The 27,251-nt window shown below is 46.4% G+C and overlaps 1 protein-coding gene across 3 annotated transcripts in view; it reads right to left on the reverse strand.

Annotated features, from left to right (window-relative positions):
* LOC122939837 (ovostatin-like) overlaps window positions 1–27,251 on the reverse strand; it is a 79,865-nt gene that overhangs the window by 18,305 nt on the left and 34,309 nt on the right. For all 3 annotated transcript variants that reach the window (XM_044296022.1, XM_044296021.1, XM_044296023.1), the window contains exons 22-27: window positions 8,499–8,550; window positions 8,269–8,352; window positions 7,699–7,875; window positions 7,513–7,591; window positions 4,956–5,109; window positions 4,131–4,214 (exon numbers count right to left, since the gene is read on the reverse strand). In XM_044296022.1, the coding sequence (XP_044151957.1) occupies window positions 4,131–4,214; window positions 4,956–5,109; window positions 7,513–7,591; window positions 7,699–7,875; window positions 8,269–8,352; window positions 8,499–8,550 (630 nt within the window). The remainder of the gene's footprint in view (window positions 1–4,130; window positions 4,215–4,955; window positions 5,110–7,512; window positions 7,592–7,698; window positions 7,876–8,268; window positions 8,353–8,498; window positions 8,551–27,251) is intronic.

A 27,251-nucleotide genomic window follows, 5' to 3' on the forward strand; every position in this document is an offset into this window, starting at 1 on the left:
CCTTCCGCCGCCAAGGATCGCAGGGCAACATTCTTTGCCTCCTGTTGCCACCTCCTCCTTCTCGGCTTCCTCCTCCTCTTCTTCCACCTGCTCATCCAGTCAGCCACACACCTTCACCACCAACTTCAGCACAGCCCGGGGTAAACGTCAGCAGGCCATTCTGAAACTCATATGTTTGGGGGACAGGCCCCACACCGCACAGGAGTTGTGGCGGGGTATTGAACAACAGACCGACGAGTGGTTGCTGCCGGTGAGCCTCAAGCCCGGCCTGGTGGTGTGTGATAATGGGCGAAATCTCGTTGCAGCTCTGGGACTAGCCAATTTGACGCACATCCCTTGCTTGGCGCATGTGCTGAATTTGGTGGTGCAGAAGTTCATTCACAACTACCCCGACATGTCAGAGCTGCTGCATAAAGTGCGGGCCGTCTGTTCGCGCTTCCGGCGTTCACATCCTGCCGCTGCTCGCCTGTCTGCGCTACAGCGTAACTTCGGCCTTCCCGCTCACCGCCTCATATGCGACGTGCCCACCAGGTGGAACTCCACCTTGCACATGCTGGACAGACTGTGCGAGCAGCAGCAGGCCATAGTGGAGTTTCAGCTGCAGCACGCACGGGTCAGTCGCACTACAGAACAGCACCACTTCACCACCAATGACTGGGCCTCCATGCGAGACCTGTGTGCCCTGTTGCGCTGTTTCGAGTACTCCACCAACATGGCCAGTGGCGATGACACCGTTATCAGCGTTACAATACCACTTCTATGTCTCCTTGAGAAAACACTTAGGGCGATGATGGAAGAGGAGGTGGCCCAGGAGGAGGAGGAGGAGGAGGAGGAAGAGGGGTCATTTTTAGCACTTTCAGGCCAGTCTCTTCGAAGTGACTCAGAGGGAGGTTTTTGGCAACAGCAGAGGCCAGGTACAAATGTGGCCAGCCAGGGCCCACTACTGGAGGACGAGGAGGACGAGGATGAGGAGGAGGTGGAGGAGGATGAGGATGAAGCATGGTCACAGCGGGGTGGCACCCAACGCAGCTCGGGTCCATCACTGGTGCGTGGCTGGGGGGAAAGGCAGGACGATGACGATACGCCTCCCACAGAGGACAGCTTGTCCTTACCCCTGGGCAGCCTGGCACACATGAGCGACTACATGCTGCAGTGCCTGCGCAACGACAGCAGAGTTGCCCACATTTTAACCTGTGCGGACTACTGGGTTGCCACCCTGCTGGATCCACGCTACAAAGACAATGTGCCCACCTTACTTCCTGCACTGGAGCGTGATAGGAAGATGCGCGAGTACAAGCGCACGTTGGTAGACGCGCTACTGAGAGCATTCCCAAATGTCACAGGGGAACAAGTGGAAGCCCAAGGCCAAGGCAGAGGAGGAGCAAGAGGTCGCCAAGGCAGCTGTGTCACGGCCAGCTCCTCTGAGGGCAGGGTTAGCATGGCAGAGATGTGGAAAACTTTTGTCAACACGCCACAGCTAACTGCACCACCACCTGATACGCAACGTGTTAGCAGGAGGCAACATTTCACTAACATGGTGGAACAGTACGTGTGCACACCCCTCCACGTACTGACTGATGGTTCGGCCCCATTCAACTTCTGGGTCTCTAAATTGTCCACGTGGCCAGAGCTAGCCTTTTATGCCTTGGAGGTGCTGGCCTGCCCGGCAGCCAGCGTTTTGTCTGAACGTGTATTCAGCACGGCAGGGGGCGTCATTACAGACAAACGCAGCCGCCTGTCTACAGCCAATGTGGACAAGCTGACGTTCATAAAAATGAACCAGGCATGGATCCCACAGGACCTGTCCGTCCCTTGTCCAGATTAGACATTAACTACCTCCCCATAACCATATATTATTGGACTCCAGGGCACTTCCTCATTCAATCCTATTTTTATTTTCATTTTACCATTATATTGCAAGGCTACCCAAAGTTGAATGAACCTCTCCTCTGCCTGTGTGCTAGGCCTAAATATATGCCAATGGATTGTTGCAGTGGTGGCTGACGTGAAGCCTCATTCTCTGCTATGACATGCAGACTGATTCTCTGGTGACATGAAGCCAGATTGTCTGTTACGGGACCTCTCTCCTCTGCCTGGGTGCTGGGCCTGAATTTATGACAATGGACTGTTGCAGTGGTGGGTGACGTGAAGCCTGATTCTCTGCTATGACATGCAGACTGATTCTCTGCTGACATGAAGCCAGATCCTCTGTTACGGGACCTCTCTCCTCTGCCTGGGTGCTGGGCCTAAATTTATGAAAATGGACTGTTGCAGTGGTGGGTGACGTGAAGCCTCATTCTCTGCTATGACATGCAGACTGATTCTCTGCTGACATGAAGCCAGATCGTCTGTTACGGGACCTCTCTCCTCTGCCTGGGTGCTGGGCCTAAATTTATGAAAATGGACTCTTACAGTGGTGGGTGACGTGAAGCCTGATTCTCTGCTATGACATGAAGACTGATTCTCTGCTGACATGAAGCCAGATCCTCTGTTACGGGACCTCTCTCCTCTGCCTGGGTGCTGGGCCTAAATATCTGACAATGGACTGTTGCATTGGTGGCTGACGTGAAGCCTGATTCTCTGCTATGATATGAAGACTGATTCTCTGCTGACATGAAGCCAGATTGTCTGTTACGGGACCTCTCTCCTCTGCCTGTGTGCTAGGCCTAAATATATGCCAATGGATTGTTGCAGTGGTGGCTGACGTGAAGCCTGATTCTCTGCTATGACATGCAGACTGATTCTCTGGTGACATGAAGCCAGATCCTCTGTTACGGGACCTCTCTCCTCTGCCTGGGTGCTGGGCCTAAATTTATGAAAATGGACTGTTGCAGTGGTGGGTGACGTGAAGCCTGATTCTCTGCTATGACATGCAGACTGATTCTCTGGTGACATGAAGCCAGATCCTCTGTTACGGGACCTCTCTCCTCTGCCTGGGTGCTGGGCCTAAATTTATGAAAATGGACTGTTGCAGTGGTGGGTGACGTGAAGCCTCATTCTCTGCTATGACATGCAGACTGATTCTCTGCTGACATGAAGCCAGATTGTCTGTTACGGGACCTCTCTCCTCTGCCTGGGTGCTGGGCCTGAATTTATGACAATGGACTGTTGCAGTGGTGGCTGACGTGAAGCCTGATTCTCTGCTATGATATGAAGACTGATTCTCTGCTGACATGAAGCCAGATTGTCTGTTACGGGACCTCTCTCCTCTGCCTGGGTGCCGGGGCCTAAATATCTGAGAATGGACTGTTCCAGTGGTGGGTAACGGGAAGCCAGATTCTCTGCTATGATATGAAGACTGATTCTCTGCTGACATGAAGCCAGATTGTCTGTTACGGGACCTCTCTCCTCTGCCTGGGTGCTGGGCCTAAATTTATGAAAATGGACTTTACAGTGGTGGGTGACGTGAAGCCTGATTCTCTGCTATGACATGAAGACTGATTCTCTGCTGACATGAAGCCAGATTGTCTGTTACGGGACCTCTCTCCTCTGCCTGGGTGCCGGGGCCTAAATATCTGAGAATGGACTGTTCCAGTGGTGGGTGACGGGAAGCCAGATTCTCTGCTATGGAACCTCTCTCCAATTGATTTTGGTTAATTTTTATTTATTTAATTTTTATTTTAATTAATTTCCCTATCCACATTTGTTTGCAGGGGATTTACCTACATGTTGCTGCCTTTTGCAGCCCTCTAGCCCTTTCCTGGGCTGTTTTACAGCCGTTTTAGTGCCGAAAAGTTCGGGTCCCCATTGACTTCAATGGGGTTCGGGTTCGGGACGAAGTTCGGATCGGGTTCGGATCCCGAACCCGAACATTTCCGGGATGTTCGGCCGAACTTCTCGAACCCGAACATCCAGGTGTTCGCTCAACTCTATATAAGAATGAAACTCTACTATACTGAATAATAACACTACCACATCAGCAAAACCAACAAAACCACAGATACAAATTACTGTTTGTTATTTCCCAATCGCTGCCCCCCCAGCAGTTTTAACTATTTCAAGGTTTTTTTTTTCTTCCCCTTCAGTATTCTGAAGACTATTTTGCAATACAAGCAAATATCACACTTAGTATATACATGCCTAATCACACTATAGAGTCCAAATTAATTCAGGTCAGACATGTTACTTACCCCCAAACTATAATTAGATTTAGATTCCATAAGTGCAATGGCCATAAAAGACGTAAAGTAGACATCACGGTCCGTGTCCGTATCCTGTTTAAAATACATACAATTTTCTATGTTCAGATAAATGATAGATACAGATTAAAATGTGTTATTTCAGAATAAATGCCTTGTGTATTTCAAGTCATTTTAATTAATGAGACAGAAGTGTTAAGAAGAGAAAAGTTGAAGAAAAAAAATAAATAAAATAAATAAAATGTATAAATGTTGCAGGCATTTGTGTTAATTTTAAAACTTCTACTTCCCTGGTGGCAGCCATATGGGACACATACATTCCTCATGTATCAATCATATGGACTGAACAGCAAGGTGTTTGGGGCGTTATGACAGCTGCAATGAATGGGAATTAAGCAAAATGTTCTTTATTAAACTTTCCAGAAAATAATGGTTAACTGTGCTTCCCCCAGAGATGGAGGAGTTGTAGAGGAGCCATCTACACATCTATATGTATAGCATTGCCATTCCATTTTATCTGGAACTCCACCAGTTTCAGTCTACACAACAAAGCTGACTCAAGAGTCAGATCCTGCTATTAGAGCATCTCAGCCCTGTACAGAAAAAGGGCTCCATATAAAAGGGAAAATTATATATATATATATATATATATATATATATATATATATATATATATATATATATATATATATATATATATATATATGATTTTTAGCTCAAAATAAGTACAATGCAATAATAAAAATAATTCCCCCAAAGGTGTACATACAGTAGCCTTTAAGTCAGTATGTTTTATTGACTTAAGTCATTTCTCACCGGTATTGTGAATAGAGTTCCCTGGGCTTTAAAGCAGCCATTTTTCAGTCTTTGGGAGTTTTCCAACCAGATCAAGGTTTGCTGTTGTCGGTCCTCATCAATGTATATATATTGCTTGCATTTTTCAAATGTCCTAAAGGTGGCGGCCGTCACGCTGCAGATGGAACACCACATTTAGTTAGTCAAGTCATTTGAAAGATTAGTGCGTTCTGCGCTTAAAGGGGTATTGTGGTCAGAATAGGGGATAACTATCAGAATAGAGGATAACTATCAGATAATTATTCTGCCTCTGGGATTCCGATCAATCACAAGAAAGGGGTCTGTGTATCCCCTGCTGCTCCCCTGATATGACCGGAGCAGCGGGTCGCACATGTGCACAACTTCTCCATTTATTTCTATTAAAAGTTAGAGAGATAGCCGAGTAGAGCGCTCGGCTATATCCAGAACTCCCATAGAAATGAATGGAGTGGCCACACGCATGGGTGTCTGGCTTCTCCGGTCATTTCAACAGGCCGTTCTCATGATTAGCAAGGGATACCTTTTACCTACTTGAATCTCTCTTTAATGACAGTCTCTCCATTATGGCTCATGCACACAACCAATTGGCCATAGAAACACGGTCCATGTGCCTGCCAGATCTCCAGGACTGACCACATCTCTCCGGAATGGACTGTATCATAGTATTTTATGATGTAGTCATTTTATATTGCAAATCTCTTGTACTGAGCTCACAGTTTACTACAAGAGACCCTCAATCAGATATGAAGGGGCTGCATAATAAATCATTAGGATACAGTTAGATCAGTCTTTGGGAGCTGCAGTTGGTAAGGGGGAGATCCGGCAGACACTTGTAAATGCCCTTTACCAAACCTAATCTCAGTGCACAAAGTCAAAATCGTGAACATCAATGAAAAAAAATATTGTTATGGAGTGGAAGACGAGGTCATGGCTGTGTACTTGCAGACAAACGGTTACCGCTATGGCGTGCTCTCAAAGAAATCTTATTCCATTTACATTTGGCATCAACAGCTCATTTATTGACCACATCTGCTTGTCTGCGGCTGATCCTCACCTCTGCTAGTCTAGCATTGTGACTTAACCTACCTGCCCTGGCCTTGTCACATCAGGCTAAGATGTCTTCCCTACTGCTTTGGTACTATGAGCCAGTGTCTCCCATCTAGGTCAGCTGCTAATAGACTACTTATGTAGAGACATGGGGGATTTTCTTCGAGGGAGTCCATAACTACTTGTGAGAGTTGTTGTGAAGAACACACAGTCTCCTACACTCCACTCTCTGGTTTAGTCCTCTGCCAAATCAATTACCTCCTAGTGAATCCACACGGCCTTAGGGCAATGTCCAGACAAAAAAAAAATAATACATACTCCATCCCGAGGCACAGTTCTTGTGCTGAGTTGTTTTGTCCACGTGGACCAGAGATGTTACAACCCCCATACGTAGCAACACCAATCTTTCGGACAATTGCAAAGTACTGTTAGATCCTTAGAAAGGGTTGTCCCGATACAACAACTCATCCCCTGAATGGTCCACCAAATTCAAATGTATGGCACTGCCAGATACAGCCGAGACTTTGTACTCTGCGATCTCTGTCAGTTCTATTGCGTTGAATTGAGTAGCAAAACACGCGCATCACTGCTCCTTTGCAGCTGAGAAACACAGGCCTCTATTCCCGATAGTTGAATGCCCCCACCCAGACACTTATACCCAACCTTGTAGGTACAAGTTATCACAATAGGACAGCCACTTCAATGGTCAGGTGGCAATTCATAGCAAATAAAAAGCATTGGGGTGGGGTTGGAATAACCCTTCACTCATAAAAAGAAGTATTTGACATGAATTCAGAAATACTGAACATCCTCCCATTTGATAAATCAGAGCAGACAATCTTTGTTATGCCCTATTGCTCACACCAGCTATGCTTGAGCACCTCTGTAGTTTCTGCAACTCCCATAGACTCGTTCAGGGATTGCCAAACATGCATGCAACTATTCCATTTATTCTCTACCTGCATCTGCCAGAGGTGGAACCCACATCCAGACATTTATGGCCAATCTTGTGACTATACCATAAATGTTCTAAAGTAGGAATACCTCTAAATATTCACAGGAACGAACAGGGACCAGAAGGACTGCTGAAACCATGGGCAGTAGCCTTAAGGCAAGGGCTACATGGTGACATTTGTTGCACAAAAGTAATGCGTAAATTTTTATAACGGTAGTCAATGGTGTCTCACTGCGACATACTGCGAATGCGACACAACAGTTGAAAAAGATTCATCCAAGTTGGATTTTTGTGTGACTGTCAGTGCGACACCCTTCACTATCATTGCAAAATAGGTTGGGCGACTTTGGTGCGACACCAATGTTGCAATGTAGTTGCACTGTTTTTGTTGCGCAACACATGTCGCGATGTAGCCCTAGCAAGCAACAGAAAAGCCAGTTCAGTCCTATAGGGGGCCAAAAAAGTTCTATAATTGCGCATATCCTAGCTATACGTTACTTAAGTGGCTCTCAATTTTACAGCAATAACTTTACTTACAAAGAGTTAACTTGTTCTCTGGAGTTTGGAAATGTTAGATAAGCTCCACCAGAAGTGTAGGAGAGTTGACGATAATATCCTGAAAAGCAAAAAAACACAAGAAGATTACAATAAAAGTTTTCTATGAAGAGCTATTCTTCTGCAAGACCACAGATGTACGGCGAATTAACAGGCTCCACCACTCACCTTCTAACATTAAACTCTTTGCCTTTTGGAATGTTTCCTCCTTTAGTTGTCCAGTGGAATTCAAATAGTCTATTACATCTGGAATAACAGCCATGCGAGCAATATTTTGTTCACCAGAACCATAGGGTTGCAGGAGTTGATTCTCAAGGTGTTGTACCGAGAGTCCAAAGATATCACCTGGGGAGGTAACATTGAGGAGTCATTGAAGTTTCAGAACTACGGATGGAGTAGAGTTAACACTCCTGTTTTCTGAGTTGTGTTATCTAATCTAAGCAAACACCTTCAATTGTTTTTCAATGGCTTTTGTCTCAAGATAACTCATTGCGATAAGAAATTTGAGTTAAGAGCTGAAGTACTAACCATGTTTAGTAGCAATAAGCCTTATGACAAACACATTATACTTCACCTACAGAAAGCTCAGATTCTCGGAATTTGTGAATTAATAAGAAAACGTATAGAAGTCTTGTGATTTCTATGGACATTTATTTTCTAAACATTCACCCACAGGGGCAAGAACACTAGAGGCGCATTTCTATCATTGTGCAATAGCAGGTGTCCAGAAATACTCACCAATGGCAGTGATGTAAGCAGTGATGGAGCCTGGCACTGTATCCTCTGGAGGAGTTATACTGATTGGCAGCTGAATGTTTGTGTCTTTAAAAAAGGTTAAATTGGAATCATTAAAAGGAAAAAGATAAAAGGAGCAAGAGTCTTAGATGAAAGGGAGCAGAATTTTGAAAAAGACATTTAATAGTAAAGTGAGGAGTTTGATAAAAAGTGATGTTGGGGTAATTACTTACTTTCCACGAAGACTAGATTACTTGAAGTCCGTTCCTGACGGATTCCATTAGGCTGAAAAACAAAGATGGAAATTTTGCAGTTGTTTGCCATTTTTTGTGGGTAGGAGAACAAAACAGCAGCCGCCCAGTGATGCAAGCACACACAAAGATCTAGAGCCATAGATCCTAGACTAGCCTTGACCCCAAGTTCACACCTGAGCATTTTACAGCGCGTTCAAACACATGAAAAGCAATGCTTCCCTATGGGAATGGTTCTCACCTGGGCGTTTTACAGCGCATACGATCGCGCTGTAAAACGCCCGACGCTCAAACAAGTACTTGAGCTTCTTTGGGGCATTTTGACGCGCGTTTGTGGCCATAGGACACTGCAGTCAATGACACAAACGCGCGTCAAACGCGCGTTTACTATTACAAAAACCGCGCGTCACAAACGCGCGTTTGACGCGCGTTTGGGAAACGCTCAGGTGTGAAAGCAGGGTAAAAAGGTACCCAACATCTGGTGTCACAGCCCTATAGATAGCCTCACCCATCTTGGATTCTGCCATTTTGCACTGTACTTCGTGCAGGCAGAGACGTCAGCAGTCGAAAGTGGGACAGTGCTAGGAAAGACTTTAAAACTTATTTTTCTGTCTAGAAGTTCAGGGAAAGGATAGGGAGGAATAATTCCACAGTATTGAAGCAGAACAGGGTTTAGTAGGGGAGGTTACAGCCTGGGTAATAGGAGCAATCCTATTACACCTTGCTGCACTGACTGGGGATTCAAATTGCCATTATACAGCTCTGTAATTCCAACAAACAGTTCTTATTATTGGGATGCAAGTGCTGTTTGATACTGCCAGTAACAGGCTTTATTACAAGGAAATATTTCTACATCTTATTTGCCCTAATGCGGTGCAGTTATATGTCCTAAAGCACTTTTTTTGGTTGCATTAGTGGAAAAATAGTGCTTATTAGCCGTTGTGGTGAATTGAGAAAATTACAGCCCTTTTTGGCTTGTATTAGGCCCCTTTCACACGGGCGACTTTTCCGTGCGGGTGCGATCCGTGAGGCGAACGTATGGCACCCGCACTAAATCCTGACCCATTCATTTCTATGGGGCTGTGCACATGAGCGATGTTTTTAACGCATCACTTGTGCGTTCAGTTGAAATCGCAGCATGCTCTATATTTTCCGATTTTGACGTGACGCAGGCCCCATAGAAGTGAATGGGGTGCGTGAAAATCGGATGGCATCCGCAAGCAAGTACGGATGCCGTGCGATTTGCACGCATGGTTGCTAGGAGATAGAGTTGAGCGAACACCTGGATGTTCGGGTTCGAGAAGTTCGGCCGAACATCCCGGAAATGTTCGGGTTCGGGATCCGAACCCGATCCGAACTTCGTCCCGAACCCGAACCCCATTGAAGTCAATGGGGACCCGAACTTTTCGGCACTAAAAAGGCTGTAAAACAGCCCAGGAAAGAGCTAGAGGGCTGCAAAAGGCAGCAACATGTAGGTAAATCCCCTGCAAACAAATGTGGATAGGGAAATGAATTAAAATAAAAATTAAATAAATAAAAATTAACCAAAATCAATTGGAGAGAGGTTCCATAGCAGAGAATCTGGCTTCCCGTCACCCACCACTGGAACAGTCCATTCTCAGATATTTAGGCCCCGGCACCCAGGCAGAGGAGAGAGGTCCCGTAACAGAGAATCTGTCTTCATGTCAGCAGAGAATTAGTCTGCATGTCATAGCAGAGAATGAGGCTTCACGTCAGCCACCACTGCAACAGTCCATTGGCATATATTTAGGCCCAGCACCCAGGCAGAGGAGGGAGGTCCCGTAACAGAGAATCTGTCTTCATGTCAGCAGAGAATTAGTCTGCATGTCATAGCAGAGAATGAGGCTTCACGTCAGCCACCACTGCAACAGTCCATTGGCATATATTTAGGCCCAGCACACACACAGGCAGAGGAGAGAGGTCCCGTAACAGAGAATCTGGCTTCATGTCAGCAGAGAATCAGTCTGCATGTCATAGCAGAGAATGAGGCTTCACGTCAGCCACCACTGCAACAGTCCATTGGCATATATTTAGGCCCAGCACACACACAGGCAGAGGAGAGAGGTCCCGTAACAGAGAATCTGGCTTCATGTCAGCAGAGAATCAGTCTGCATGTCATAGCAGAGAATGAGGCTTCACGTCAGCCACCACTGCAACAGTCCATTGGCATATATTTAGGCCCAGCACCCAGGCAGAGGAGGGAGGTCCCGTAACAGAGAATCTGTCTTCATGTCAGCAGAGAATTAGTCTGCATGTCATAGCAGAGAATGAGGCTTCACGTCAGCCACCACTGCAACAGTCCATTGGCATATATTTAGGCCCAGCACACACACAGGCAGAGGAGAGAGGTCCCGTAACAGAGAATCTGGCTTCATGTCAGCAGAGAATCAGTCTGCATGTCATAGCAGAGAATGAGGCTTCACGTCAGCCACCACTGCAACAGTCCATTGGCATATATTTAGGCCCAGCACACACACAGGCAGAGGAGAGAGGTCCCGTAACAGAGAATCTGGCTTCATGTCAGCAGAGAATCAGTCTGCATGTCATAGCAGAGAATGAGGCTTCACGTCAGCCACCACTGCAACAGTCCATTGGCATATATTTAGGCCCAGCACCCAGGCAGAGGAGGGAGGTCCCGTAACAGAGAATCTGTCTTCATGTCAGCAGAGAATTAGTCTGCATGTCATAGCAGAGAATGAGGCTTCACGTCAGCCACCACTGCAACAGTCCATTGGCATATATTTAGGCCCAGCACCCAGGCAGAGGAGGGAGGTCCCGTAACAGAGAATCTGTCTTCATGTCAGCAGAGAATTAGTCTGCATGTCATAGCAGAGAATGAGGCTTCACGTCAGCCACCACTGGAACAGTCCATTCTCAGATATTTAGGCCCCGGCACCCAGGCAGAGGAGAGAGGTCCCGTAACAGAGAATCTGTCTTCATGTCAGCAGAGAATTAGTCTGCATGTCATAGCAGAGAATGAGGCTTCACGTCAGCCACCACTGCAACAGTCCATTGGCATATATTTAGGCCCAGCACCCAGGCAGAGGAGAGAGGTCCCGTAACAGACAATCTGGCTTCATGTCAGCAGAGAATCAGTCTGCATGTCATAGCAGAGAATCAGGCTTCACGTCACCCACCACTGCAACAGTCCATTGTCATAAATTTAGGCCCAGCACTAGTGTTGAGCGGCATGTCCCATATTCGAATTCGCGAAATTTTGTGAATATTCGAAAGAATATTCGTAAAATATTCGCGATTATTCAAATTCGTTATTATTTCGCATATGCGATAATTCGAATTATCGCATAATACATATGCTATGCAAAATTCACATGTGCGCTAATGAAATCGCCTTACGAAGATTCGCAACTCAATTCAATCACTAATGTATGAATGCAATGCCCTTTGCCTCTGTTCTGGGACAAGTGTAGATATTCGCATGTGCGCTAATAAAATCGCCTTACGAAGATTCGCACCTCAATCACTTTCTAGGGAATGTGAGACTTTTGGGAATCAATCGAGATACAGTGGGGGGTGATGACAGTAGTTGACAGAGTACAGATCAATGTAATCTGTAAGGTGGAAAGTAAAATAAAAAATACGAATATTCGTAAATCGAATTTTACGAAGTTCTACGTATTCGCGAATATGGTGCTATACTATATGAATGCACAGGCCTTTGCCTCTCTGTTCTGGGGACAAGTGTAGATATTTGCATTTGCGTTAATAAAATCGCCTTACGAAGATTCGCAGCTCAATTCAATCACTAATGTATGAATGCAAAGCCCTTTGCCTCTGTTCTGGGACAAGTGTAGATATTCGCATGTGCGCTAATAAAATCGCCTTACGAAGATTCGCAACTCAATTCACTAATGTATGAATGCAAAGCCCTTTGCCTCTGTTCTGGGACGTGCCGATATTCGCATGTGCGCTAATAAAATCGCCTTACGAAGATTCGCGCCTCAATCACTTTCTAGGCAATGTGAGTAAGATCTGAGCTGTTGGACCTTTGGGAAACAATCAATTATATGTGTACTGTAATTTTGTGGGGGGGGGGGGGGGAAACAAAAAACGAATATTCGTTTTTACGAATATATAGCACTATATTCGAAATATTCGCGAAATCGCGAAGTTGCGATATTCGCGAAAAAAATTTGCTTTTCGAATATTCGCGCTCAACACTACCCAGCACCCAGGCAGAGGAGAGAGGTCCCGTAACAGAGAATCTGGCTTCATGTCAGCAGAGAATCAGTCTTCATATCATAGCAGAGAATCAGGCTTCACGTCACCCACCACTGTAAGAGTCAATTTTCATAAATTTAGGCCCAGAACCCAGGCAGAGGAGAAAGGTCCCGTAACAGACAATCTGGCTTCATGTCAGCAGAGAATCAGTCTTCATATCATAGCAGAGAATCAGGCTTCACGTCACCCACCACTGCAACAGTCAATTGTCATAAATTTAGGCCCAGCACCCAGGCAGAGGAGAGAGCTCCCGTAACAGAGGATCTGGCTTCATGTCAGCAGAGAATCAGTCTGCATGTCATAGCAGAGAATGAGGCTTCACGTCACCCACCACTGCAACAGTCCATTGGCATATATTTAGGCCTAGCACACAGGCAGAGCAGAGAGGTCCCGTAACAGACAATCTGGCTTCATGTCAGCAGAGAATCAGTCTGCATGTCATAGCAGAGAATGAGGCTTCACGTCACCCACCACTGCAACAGTCCATTGGCATATATTTAGGCCTAGCACACAGGCAGAGCAGAGAGGTCCCGTAACAGACAATCTGGCTTCATGTCAGCAGAGAATCAGTCTGCATGTCATAGCAGAGAATGAGGCTTCACGTCACCCACCACTGCAACAGTCCATTGGCATATATTTAGGCCTAGCACACAGGCAGAGCAGAGAGGTCCCGTAACAGACAATCTGGCTTCATGTCAGCAGAGAATCAGTCTGCATGTCATAGCAGAGAATGAGGCTTCACGTCACCCACCACTGCAACAGTCCATTGGCATATATTTAGGCCTAGCACACAGGCAGAGCAGAGAGGTCCCGTAACAGACAATCTGGCTTCATGTCAGCAGAGAATCAGTCTGCATGTCATAGCAGAGAATGAGGCTTCACGTCACCCACCACTGCAACAGTCCATTGGCATATATTTAGGCCTAGCACACAGGCAGAGCAGAGAGGTCCCGTAACAGACAATCTGGCTTCATGACAGCAGAGAATCAGTCTGCATGTCATAGCAGAGAATGAGGCTTCACGTCAGCCACCACTGCAACAGTCCATTGGCATATATTTAGGCCTAGCACACAGGCAGAGCAGAGAGGTCCCGTAACAGACAATCTGGCTTCATGACAGCAGAGAATCAGTCTGCATGTCATAGCAGAGAATCAGGCTTCACGTCAGCCACCACTGCAACAGTCCATTGTCATAAATTTAGGCCCAGCACCCAGGCAGAGGAGAGAGGTCCCGTAACAGAGAATCTGGCTTCATGTCAGCAGAGAATCAGTCTTCATATCATAGCAGAGAATCAGGCTTCACGTCACCCACCACTGTAAGAGTCAATTTTCATAAATTTAGGCCCAGAACCCAGGCAGAGGAGAAAGGTCCCGTAACAGACAATCTGGCTTCATGTCAGCAGAGAATCAGTCTTCATATCATAGCAGAGAATCAGGCTTCACGTCACCCACCACTGCAACAGTCAATTTTCATAAATTTAGGCCCAGAACCCAGGCAGAGGAGAAAGGTCCCGTAACAGACAATCTGGCTTCATGTCAGCAGAGAATCAGTCTTCATATCATAGCAGAGAATCAGGCTTCACGTCACCCACCACTGCAACAGTCAATTGTCATAAATTTAGGCCCAGCACCCAGGCAGAGGAGAGAGCTCCCGTAACAGAGGATCTGGCTTCATGTCAGCAGAGAATCAGTCTGCATGTCATAGCAGAGAATGAGGCTTCACGTCACCCACCACTGCAACAGTCCATTGGCATATATTTAGGCCTAGCACACAGGCAGAGGAGAGGTTCATTCAACTTTGGGTAGCCTCGCAATATAATGGTAAAATGAAAATAAAAATAGGATTGAATGAGGAAGTGCCCTGGAGTCCAATAATATATGGTTATGGGGAGGTAGTTAATGTCTAATCTGGACAAGGGACGGACAGGTCCTGTGGGATCCATGCCTGGTTCATTTTTATGAACGTCAGCTTGTCCACATTGGCTGTAGACAGGCGGCTGCGTTTGTCTGTAATGACGCCCCCTGCCGTGCTGAATACACGTTCAGACAAAACGCTGGCTGCCGGGCAGGCCAGCACCTCCAAGGCATAAAAGGCTAGCTCTGGCCACGTGGACAATTTAGAGACCCAGAAGTTGAATGGGGCCGAACCATCAGTCAGTACGTGGAGGGGTGTGCACACGTACTGTTCCACCATGTTAGTGAAATGTTGCCTCCTGCTAACACGTTGCGTATCAGGTGGTGGTGCAGTTAGCTGTGGCGTGTTGACAAAAGTTTTCCACATCTCTGCCATGCTAACCCTGCCCTCAGAGGAGCTGGCCGTGACACAGCTGCCTTGGCGACCTCTTGCTCCTCCTCTGCCTTGGCCTTGGGCTTCCACTTGTTCCCCTGTGACATTTGGGAATGCTCTCAGTAGCGTGTCTACCAACGTGCGCTTGTACTCGCGCATCTTCCTATCACGCTCCAGTGCAGGAAGTAAGGTGGGCACATTGTCTTTGTAGCGTGGATCCAGCAGGGTGGCAACCCAGTAGTCCGCACAGGTTAAAATGTGGGCAACTCTGCTGTCGTTGCGCAGGCACTGCAGCATGTAGTCGCTCATGTGTGCCAGGCTGCCCAGGGATAAGGACAAGCTGTCCTCTGTGGGAGGCGTATCGTCATCGTCCTGCCTTTCCCCCCAGCCACGCACCAGTGATGGACCCGAGCTGCGTTGGGTGCCACCCCGCTGTGACCATGCTTCATCCTCATCCTCCTCCACCTCCTCCTCATCCTCGTCCTCCTCGTCCTCCAGTAGTGGGCCCTGGCTGGCCACATTTGTACCTGGCCTCTGCTGTTGCCAAAAACCTCCCTCTGAGTCACTTCGAAGAGACTGGCCTGAAAGTGCTAAAAATGACCCCTCTTCCTCCTCCTCCTCCTCCTCCTCCTGGGCCACCTCCTCTTCCATCATCGCCCTAAGTGTTTTCTCAAGGAGACATAGAAGTGGTATTGTAACGCTGATAACGGTGTCATCGCCACTGGCCATGTTGGTGGAGTACTCGAAACAGCGCAACAGGGCACACAGGTCTCGCATGGAGGCCCAGTCATTGGTGGTGAAGTGGTGCTGTTCTGTAGTGCGACTGACCCGTGCGTGCTGCAGCTGAAACTCCACTATGGCCTGCTGCTGCTCGCACAGTCTGTCCAGCATGTGCAAGGTGGAGTTCCACCTGGTGGGCACGTCGCATATGAGGCGGTGAGCGGGAAGGCCGAAGTTACGCTGTAGCGCAGACAGGCGAGCAGCAGCAGGATGTGAACGCCGGAAGCGCGAACAGACGGCCCGCACTTTATGCAGCAGCTCTGACATGTCGGGGTAGTTGTGAATGAACTTCTGCACCACCAAATTCAGCACATGCGCCAAGCAAGGGATGTGCGTCAAATTGGCTAGTCCCAGAGCTGCAACGAGATTTCGCCCATTATCACACACCACCAGGCCGGGCTTGAGGCTCACCGGCAGCAACCACTCGTCGGTCTGTTGTTCTATACCCCGCCACAACTCCTGTGCGGTGTGGGGCCTGTCCCCCAAACATATGAGTTTCAGAATGGCCTGCTGACGTTTACCCCGGGCTGTGCTGAAGTTGGTGGTGAAGGTGTGTGGCTGACTGGATGAGCAGGTGGAAGAAGAGGAGGAGGAAGCCGAGAAGGAGGAGGTGGCAACAGGAGGCAAAGAATGTTGCCCTGCGATCCTTGGCGGCGGAAGGACGTGCGCCAAACAGCTCTCCGCCTGGGGCCCAGCTGCCACTACATTTACCCAGTGTGCAGTTAGGGAGATATAGCGTCCCTGGCCGTGCTTACTGGTCCACGTATCTGTGGTTAGGTGGACCTTGCTACAGATGGCGTTGCGCAGTGCACACTTGATTTTATCGGATACTTGGTTGTGCAGGGAAGGCACGGCTCTCTTGGAGAAGTAGTGCCGGCTGGGAACAACATACTGTGGGACAGCAAGCGACATGAGCTGTTTGAAGCTGTCTGTGTCCACCAGCCTAAATGACAGCATTTCATAGGCCAGTAGTTTAGAAATGCTGGCATTCAGGGCCAGGGATCGAGGGTGGCTAGGTGGGAATTTACGCTTTCTATCAAATGTTTGTGAGATGGAGAGCTGAACGCTGGCGTGTGACATGGTTGAGACGCTTGGTGACGGAGGTGGTGGTGGTGGTGTTGGTGGTACATCCCCTGTTTGCTGGGCGGCAGGTGCCAACGTTCCTCCAGAGGCGGAGGAAGAGGCCGAGGCGGCAGCAGCAGAATAGGCCGAGGCGGCAGCAGCAGAAGAGGTAGCAGGGGGAGCCTGAGTGACTTCCTTGGTTTTAAGGTGTTTACTCCACTGCAGTTCATGCTTTGCATGCAGGTGCCTGGTCATGCAGGTTGTGCTCAGGTTCAGAACGTTAATGCCTCGCTTCAGGCTCTGATGGCACAGCGTGCAAACCACTCGGGTCTTGTCGTCAGCACATTGTTTGAAGAAGTGCCATGCCAGGGAACTCCTTGAAGCTGCCTTTGGGGTGCTCGGTCCCAGATGGCGGCGGTCAGTAGCAGGCGGAGTCTCTTGGCGGCGGGTGTTCTGCTTTTGCCCACTGCTCCCTCTTTTGCTACGCTGTTGGCTCGGTCTCACCACTGCCTCTTCCTCCGAACTGTGAAAGTCAGTGGCACGACCTTCATTCCATGTGGGGTCTAGGACCTCATCGTCCCCTGCATCGTCTTCCACCCAGTCTTGATCCCTGACCTCCTGTTCAGTCTGCACACTGCAGAAAGACGCAGCAGTTGGCACCTGTGTTTCGTCATCATCAGAGACATGCTGAGGTGGTATTCCCATGTCCTCATCATCAGGAAACATAAGTGGTTGTGCGTCAGTGCATTCTATGTCTTTCACCGCTGGGGAAGGGCTAGGTGGATGCCCTTGGGAAACCCTGCCAGCGGAGTCTTCAAACAGCATAAGAGACTGCTGCATAACTTGAGGCTGAGACAGTTTCCCTGGTATGCATGGGGGTGATGTGACAGACTGATGGGGTTGGTTTTCAGGCGCCATCTGTGCGCTTTCTGCAGAAGACTGGGTGGGAGATAATGTGAACGTGCTGGATCCACTGTCGGCCACCCAATTGACTAATGCCTGTACCTGCTCAGGCCTTACCATCCTTAGAACGGCATTGGGCCCCACCATATATCGCTGTAAATTCTGGCGGCTACTGGGACCTGAGGTAGTTGGTACACTAGGACGTGTGGATGTGGCAGAACGGCCACGTCCTCTCCCAGCACCAGAGGGTCCACTAACACCACCACGACCATGTCCACGTCCGCGTCCCTTACTAGATGTTTTTCTCATTGTTATGGTTCACCACAACAACAAATATATTATTTGGCCCAATGTATTGTATTCAAATTCAGCGGGATATAAATTTGAGGCCTAGTATTTAGGCGCTGGGTGACCGGTATGGATTTAGTGACAGAATTAGACTTGGAAATGCACAGAAGCGTGTGTGTGTGAAGTTATTCTGAATGACCCAATGTGCACCTTGAATATTATATACCCTTTTAGGGATAGATTTCAAATAGCTCTGATATAGCAGAAACCACTAAATTATGAAATTGCTAAATTGGGAATTGTACTTCAACCCAGAACAAAAAATGTGCTTTGACGGACACTAAATATCTTGCCCAGCAACAACAGTACAACGGTGGGTAACGAGAGATTTAGAGGGAATTAAATTTGAGGCCTAGTATTTAGGCGCTGGGTCACCGGTATGGATTTAGTGACAGAATTAGACTTGGAAATACACAGTAGCGGGTGTGTGTGAAGTTATTCTGAATGACCCTATGTGCACCTTCAATATTATATACCCTTTTAGGGATAGATTTCAAATAGCTCTGATATAGCAGAAACCACTAAATTATGAAATTGCTAAATTGGGAATTGTACTTCAACCCAGAACAAAAAATGTGCTTTGACGGACACTAAATATCTTGCCCAGCAACAACAGTACAGCGGTGGGTAACGAGAGATTTAGAGGGAATTAAATTTGAGGCCTAGTATTTAGGCGCTGGGTCACCGGTATGGATTTAGTGACAGAATTAGACTTGGAAATGCACAGAAGCGTGTGTGTGAAGTTATTCTGAATGACCCAATGTGCACCTTCAATATTATATACCCTTTTTGGGATAGATTTCAAATAGCTCTGATATAGCAGGAACCACTAAATTATGAAATTGCTAAATTGGGAATTGTACTTCAACCCAGAACAAAAAATGTGCTTTGACGGGCACTAAATAACTTTCCCAGCTACAACAGGACAACGGTAACGAGAGATTTAGAGGGATTTAAATTTGAGGCCTAGTATTTAGGCGCTGGGTGACAGGTATGGGTTTAGTGACAGAATTAGACTTGGAAATACACAGTAGCGGGTGTGTGTGAAGTTATTCTGAATGACCCTATGTGCACCTTCAATATTATATACCCTTTTAGGGATAGATTTCAAATAGCTCTGATATAGCAGAAACCACTAAATTATGAAATTGCTAAATTGGGAATTGTACTTCAACCCAGAACAAAAAATGTGCTTTGACGGACACTAAATATCTTGCCCAGCAACAACAGTACAGCGGTGGGTAACGAGAGATTTAGAGGGAATTAAATTTGAGGCCTAGTATTTAGGCGCTGGGTCACCGGTATGGATTTAGTGACAGAATTAGACTTGGAAATGCACAGAAGCGTGTGTGTGAAGTTATTCTGAATGACCCAATGTGCACCTTCAATATTATATACCCTTTTTGGGATAGATTTCAAATAGCTCTGATATAGCAGGAACCACTAAATTATGAAATTGCTAAATTGGGAATTGTACTTCAACCCAGAACAAAAAATGTGCTTTGACGGGCACTAAATAACTTTCCCAGCTACAACAGGACAACGGTAACGAGAGATTTAGAGGGATTTAAATTTGAGGCCTAGTATTTAGGCGCTGGGTGACAGGTATGGGTTTAGTGACAGAATTAGACTTGGAAATACACAGTAGCGGGTGTGTGTGAAGTTATTCTGAATGACCCTATGTGCACCTTCAATATTATATACCCTTTTAGGGATAGATTTCAAATAGCTCTGATATAGCAGAAACCACTAAATTATGAAATTGCTAAATTGGGAATTGTACTTCAACCCAGAACAAAAAATGTGCTTTGACGGACACTAAATATCTTGCCCAGCAACAACAGTACACCGGTGGGTAACGAGAGATTTAGAGGGAATTAAATTTGAGGCCTAGTATTTAGGCGCTGGGTCACCGGTATGGATTTAGTGACAGAATTAGACTTGGAAATACACAGTAGCGGGTGTGTGTGAAGTTATTCTGAATGACCCTATGTGCACCTTCAATATTATATACCCTTTTTGGGATAGATTTCAAATAGCTCTGATATAGCAGGAACCACTAAATTATGAAATTGCTAAATTGGGAATTGTACTTCAACCCAGAACAAAAAATGTGCTTTGACGGGCACTAAATAACTTTCCCAGCTACAACAGGACAACGGTAACGAGAGATTTAGAGGGATTTAAATTTGAGGCCTAGTATTTAGGCGCTGGGTGACAGGTATGGGTTTAGTGACAGAATTAGACTTGGAAATACACAGTAGCGGGTGTGTGTGAAGTTATTCTGAATGACCCTATGTGCACCTTCAATATTATATACCCTTTTTGGGATAGATTTCAAATAGCTCTGATATAGCAGGAACCACTAAATTATGAAATTGCTAAATTGGGAATTGTACTTCAACCCAGAACAAAAAATGTGCTTTGACGGGCACTAAATAACTTTCCCAGCTACAACAGGACAACGGTAACGAGAGATTTAGAGGGATTTAAATTTGAGGCCTAGTATTTAGGCGCTGGGTGACAGGTATGGGTTTAGTGACAGAATTAGACTTGGAAATACACAGTAGCGGGTGTGTGTGAAGTTATTCTGAATGACCCTATGTGCACCTTCAATATTATATACCCTTTTTGGGATAGATTTCAAATAGCTCTGATATAGCAGAAACCACTAAATTATGAAATTGCTAAATTGGGAATTGTACTTCAACCCAGAACAAAAAATGTGCTTTGACGGACACTAAATATCTTGCCCAGCAACAACAGTACAGCGGTGGGTAACGAGAGATTTAGAGGGAATTAAATTTGAGGCCTAGTATTTAGGCGCTGGGTCACCGGTATGGATTTAGTGACAGAATTAGACTTGGAAATACACAGTAGCGGGTGTGTGTGAAGTTACTCTGAATGACCCTATGTGCACCTTCAATATTATATACCCTTTTTGGGATAGATTTCAAAGAGCTCTGATATAGCAGGAACCACTAAATTATGAAATTGCTAAATTGGGAATTGTATTTCAACCCAGAACAAGAAATGTGCTTGAACGGACACTAAATAACTCGCCCAGCTACAGCACTAGGGACAGATTTAGCTGGATATAAATTTGAGGCCTAGTATTTAGGCGCTGGGTGACAGGTATGGGTTTAGTGACAGAATTAGACTTGGAAATACACAGTAGCGGGTGTGTGTGAAGTTATTCTGAATGACCCTATGTGCACCTTCAATATTATATACCCTTTTAGGGATAGATTTCAAATAGCTCTGATATAGCAGAAACCACTAAATTATGAAATTGCTAAATTGGGAATTGTACTTCAACCCAGAACAAAAAATGTGCTTTGACGGACACTAAATATCTTGCCCAGCAACAACAGTACAGCGGTGGGTAACGAGAGATTTAGAGGGAATTAAATTTGAGGCCTAGTATTTAGGCGCTGGGTCACCGGTATGGATTTAGTGACAGAATTAGACTTGGAAATACACAGTAGCGGGTGTGTGTGAAGTTATTCTGAATGACCCTATGTGCACCTTCAATATTATATACCCTTTTTGGGATAGATTTCAAATAGCTCTGATATAGCAGGAACCACTAAATTATGAAATTGCTAAATTGGGAATTGTACTTCAACCCAGAACAAAAAATGTGCTTTGACGGGCACTAAATAACTTTCCCAGCTACAACAGGACAACGGTAACGAGAGATTTAGAGGGATTTAAATTTGAGGCCTAGTATTTAGGCGCTGGGTGACAGGTATGGGTTTAGTGACAGAATTAGACTTGGAAATACACAGTAGCGGGTGTGTGTGAAGTTATTCTGAATGACCCTATGTGCACCTTCAATATTATATACCCTTTTTGGGATAGATTTCAAATAGCTCTGATATAGCAGAAACCACTAAATTATGAAATTGCTAAATTGGGAATTGTACTTCAACCCAGAACAAAAAATGTGCTTTGACGGACACTAAATATCTTGCCCAGCAACAACAGTACAGCGGTGGGTAACGAGAGATTTAGAGGGAATTAAATTTGAGGCCTAGTATTTAGGCGCTGGGTCACCGGTATGGATTTAGTGACAGAATTAGACTTGGAAATACACAGTAGCGGGTGTGTGTGAAGTTACTCTGAATGACCCTATGTGCACCTTCAATATTATATACCCTTTTTGGGATAGATTTCAAAGAGCTCTGATATAGCAGGAACCACTAAATTATGAAATTGCTAAATTGGGAATTGTATTTCAACCCAGAACAAGAAATGTGCTTGAACGGACACTAAATAACTCGCCCAGCTACAGCACTAGGGACAGATTTAGCTGGATATAAATTTGAGGCCTAGTATTTAGGCGCTGGGTGACCGGTATGGATTTAGTGACAGAATTAGACTGGGATATGGCCAAAAAATGAACAGACTATTGCTGGTTAAATGCACTTGGTGTGACAGCTTCACCCTGATGTAGGCTTTAGCCAAAAAACAACCACACCATTGAGGGTTAAATGCACTTGGTGACAGGCGCAGCTTGCCCCTGATTTTGTATATGGCCAAAAAATGAACAGACTATTGCTGGTTAAATGCACTTGGTGTGACAGCTTCACCCTGATGTAGGCTTTAGCCAAAAAACAACCACACCATTGAGGGTTAAATGCACTTGGTGACAGGCGCAGCTTGCCCCTGATTTTGTATATGGCCAAAAAATGAACAGACTATTGCTGGTTAAATGCACTTGGTGTGACAGCTTCACCCTGATGTAGGCTTTAGCCAAAAAACAACCACACCATTGAGGGTTAAATGCACTTGGTGACAGGCGCAGCTTGCCCCTGATTTTGTATATGGCCAAAAAATGAACAGACTATTGCTGGTTAAATGCACTTGGTGTCACAGCTTCACCCTGATGTAGGCTTTAGCCAAAAAACAACCACACCATTGAGGGTTAAATGCACTTGGTCGCAGCTTGTGCTGGCGCACCACAAGACACAAAATGGCCGCCGATCACCCCAGAAAAATGAGACTGACAAACGGTCTGTGCAGCCTAAAAACAGTGAGCAATTGAGGATCAGCAGCTCAATGATCCACAGCTGCAGATCGATCAGTTAATCAAGTCCTTTGGAGGAGTTAATCTGCCTAATCTCGCCCTACTGTCGCAGCCGCAACCTCTCCCTACGCTAATCAGAGCAGAGTGACGGGCGGCGCTATGTGACTCCAGCTTAAATAGAGGCTGGGTCACATGGTGCTCTGGCCAATCACAGCCATGCCAATAGTAGGCATGGCTGTGATGGCCTCTTGGGGCAAGTAGTATGACGCTTGTTGATTGGCTGCTTTGCAGCCTTTCAAAAAGCGCCAAGAAAGCGTCACAAAAGCGCGAAGAAAGCGACGAACACCGAACCCGAACCCGGACTTTTACGAAAATGTCCGGGTTCGGGTCCGTGTCACGGACACCCCAAAATTCGGTACGAACCCGAACTATACAGTTCGGGTTCGCTCATCCCTACTAGGAGACCATCGGGATGGAGACCCGATCATTATTATTTTCCCTTATAACATGGTTATAAGGGAAAATAGCATTCTGAATACAGAATGCATAGTAAAACAGCTCTAGAGGGGTTAAAAAAAAAAAAAAAAGTTTAACTCACCTTAGTCCACTTGCTCGCGAAGCTGGCATCTCCTTGTGTCTCCGCTGCTGATGAACAGGACCTGGGGTGAGCTGCTCCATTAAATATCGGTTAAGGACCTTTGATGACGTCACTCCGGTCATCACATGGTACGTCACATGATCTTTTACCATGGTGATTCACCATGGTAAAAGACCATGTGATGACCGGAGTGACGTCATCGAAGGTCCTTAACCGATATTTAATGGAGCAGCTCACCCCAGGTCCTGTTCATCAGCAGCGGAGACACAAGGAGATGCCGGGCTTCGCGAGCAAGTGGACTAAGGTGAGTTAAATTATTTATTAATTTTTTTTAACCCCTCTAGCGCTGGTTTACTATGCATTCTGTATTCAGAATGCTATTATTTTCCCTTATAACCATGTTATAAGGGAAAATACAATCTTCAGAACATCAATCCCAAGCCCGAACTTCTATGAAGAAGTTCGGGTTTGGGTACCAAACATGCGCGATTTTTCTCACGCGAGTGCAACGCATGACAATGTTTTGCACTTGCGCAGAAAAATAAATAGCGCATTTTCCCGCAACGCACCCGGCTCTTATTCGGGCAAAAAAAAATGACGCCCGTGTGAAAGAGGCCTTAGTGGCAAAAAAATATGTATTTTTGCAGTTCAGCGGTGCAATTATATGTTCTAAAGCCTTTTGTGGCATGTATAAGTGGAAAAAAATAAGGGCCTATTTGCCATTCAGCGGTGCAGTCATATGTTCTATAGCGCTTTTTTGGCATGTAATAGTGGAAAAAAGGGCTTATTGGCCATTGCGTGGTAAAGTGAGAAAATTACAGACTTATCGGGTGTTTTTATTTCATGTGCAGGACACGGCATGTCACGCTGTTCTGCGCCTAGTTTGCCTGGGCAAACGGAATCACACAGGAGGGAAACTGCTCGGTGTGATTCATCAAGAAACCAAATCCTGGCTTTCTCCGTGACAACTCAAAATCATAACCATAGTGGCCAACAATGGGAAGAACATGGTGTCGGCGCTGCGTCAAGGAAGGCTGAGCCATGCACCCTGCATGGCACATGTGTTCAATCTGGCTGTCAAGCGGTTCCTGAAGTCTTCCCTCATCTGCAAGACATCCTAAAAATGGCCAGGAAACTTTGCATGTACTTCAGCCACTCGTACACCACAAAGAACACCCTTCTTAAGCGGCATCTCCAACATAGGCGATATGTGACGTTTCCACCCGTTGGAATTCCACCCTCCATATGTTGGACCAACTGTACGACCAGAGAAAGGCCATAAACGATTTATTGATGATCCATGCGGACCGCAGTACTCCCCTGTGTAACTTTGTTGTCAGCCAGTGGCAACTCATGCATGACTCCCAACGTCTTCTCCGGCCCTTTGAGGAGGCCATGTTATTTGTCAGTCACCAGGACTGCAGTATGAACAACATCATTCCACTGCTTCATGTCCTGGAACAGATGCTGGTAAATTTGGCTGGTCAGAGGACTGTAGACGTGGCGCCTAGATCTCACATCCACATGATCTCTGTGGCGGAACTGGAAGAGGAGGAGGACATTGGAGCACAAGCAATGTGTTTTTCTACACAGGTGACAGGGGAGGATGAGCAGGAACAGCCAGAGGAGCTACAGGGCGATGAGGGAGACGAGGCAGAGGACCCAGACACACTGTGGCAGTATGCAGTGGAGATGGAGGCAGAGAGTCCCTCCAAGTCACTTGCTCAAATGGCCCAATGCATGCTCACTTGCTTGCGTAGTGACAGCTGAATTGTCAGCATTCGACAGAGAGAAGACTTCTGGCTCTCCACCTTGTTGGACCCTCACTACTGGTCCAAAATGGGGTCCTTTTTCACACCCACTGAGAGGGAGGACAAACTGAACTACTCTAGAGACATCCTATGTAGTACGTTGGCTGTTGCCCATCTGTGCCATCGTCCATCCTCTCACAGGTCTGACCGGGGGGCCCTCGGTGCTCACGTTCCTCTGCCATGGCTGCTGTGGCAGGGTGGGGGTAGGAGCAGTTATAGCTCCATTAGCAGAAACGCGAGTCTAGAGTCGCTGATGAGAAGCTTTCTTCACCCCCCCTAGTGAACAAACTACTCACTAGCAGCAGCAGCTAGACCGGGAGCAAAACCTGGTGGCATACTTGGACAGCATCCTGCCATCCCACATTAAATATCCGCTGGACTACTGCGCATCCAAATTGGATTTGTGGCCACAACTGGCAGAGTTTGCCCTGGAAAAGCTGTCCTGCCAATAGTGTGGCATCAGAGCGGGTGTTTAGTGCGGTGGGTGCTATAGTTATGTGAAAAGACTGCCCTTTGTCAAGATGAATCAGGGGTGGATCAGACAGGATTTTGACCCACCAATGCCTGATGCATCAGCCATCAGAATTGGCTTACGATTTGGTAGCCAAAAGCAGGAATGGATACAAAACACAGAAGACATGCAAATATTCCATTCACGTGTCATCTCCGTTTTGGATCCACTCCTGTTTGTTTTTGGGCTTTAGCAATATTGATGGATTACTGACGAAAAGCTGACCGAGTGAAGGCGGATGCTCCACAGACAGGGGTTATTGTTCTGACAGATCAGAGGAAGGGCGAAATAATCAGTGACGTCAACACAAACTTACTGCCGACACCCTCTCCACTCTGTCGGGGGGGGGGGGGGGGCTCTACTTGTATAAGCGTTTAATAGAACAGGTTCTGTAGAAATCTATGTGGTATCAGCTGACGGCGGTGTAAAAGGAGTGCGCTCTTTCACACTATAGTAGGATCTTGGGCCTCTGCACGGTTCTTTATACCTGGCACTAACATTGACCTGTGAGGCTGAGTTCATACTTCACTTATTTGGGCAGTTATGGGGCCAAAACAACTCAAGTGTGCAGTGATTCTAAGAGCGACGCCTGTCATCTGCATGTCATACTCACAGTAATCCCTATGCGTGCTACTGCAAGGCACAGTGTTCTACAGCACTGTACAGGCTCTTAGCAGCCAGGAAATAGACTTTTTTTTTTACATGACTCGCCACGAATAAATTCGGATCAAACTGATTGTTTTTCCGAAAATTTGGCGATCCAGCCAAATATACTAGTCACGACCATCTAGTGCCTCAACTCTCTCCAAACAGCAGATTTCAGAGGAAAGAAGTATTGGGCAGTTTGACTTTAACATACCCAAACCGTTCTCAGCAGCCTATTCCAATCTGTGGATATTCGTTCAGAAGAAATAGCCGTTGACCTAATCCATTTTTTAAGTGTGAATGGCTGACCTTGCCCTTTCATTGTTTGGAGAGCAATATTTACATGCAGTCTCCCCCCTCCCGTTTCCAACAAAATGACAGTTTTTCTCTCCATCATTAGACATTTTCACAGAATTTTTATAAAAGGTTAAATAGGTAAAATTCTGTTTTTTCCGGGGAGGTCCAGTCTATGGGTTACTGCCTTGAAGGCAGATGC

The sequence above is a fragment of the Bufo gargarizans genome, chromosome 6, assembly GCF_014858855.1.
Source record: "Bufo gargarizans isolate SCDJY-AF-19 chromosome 6, ASM1485885v1, whole genome shotgun sequence".
Lineage (NCBI taxonomy): Eukaryota > Metazoa > Chordata > Amphibia > Anura > Bufonidae > Bufo > Bufo gargarizans.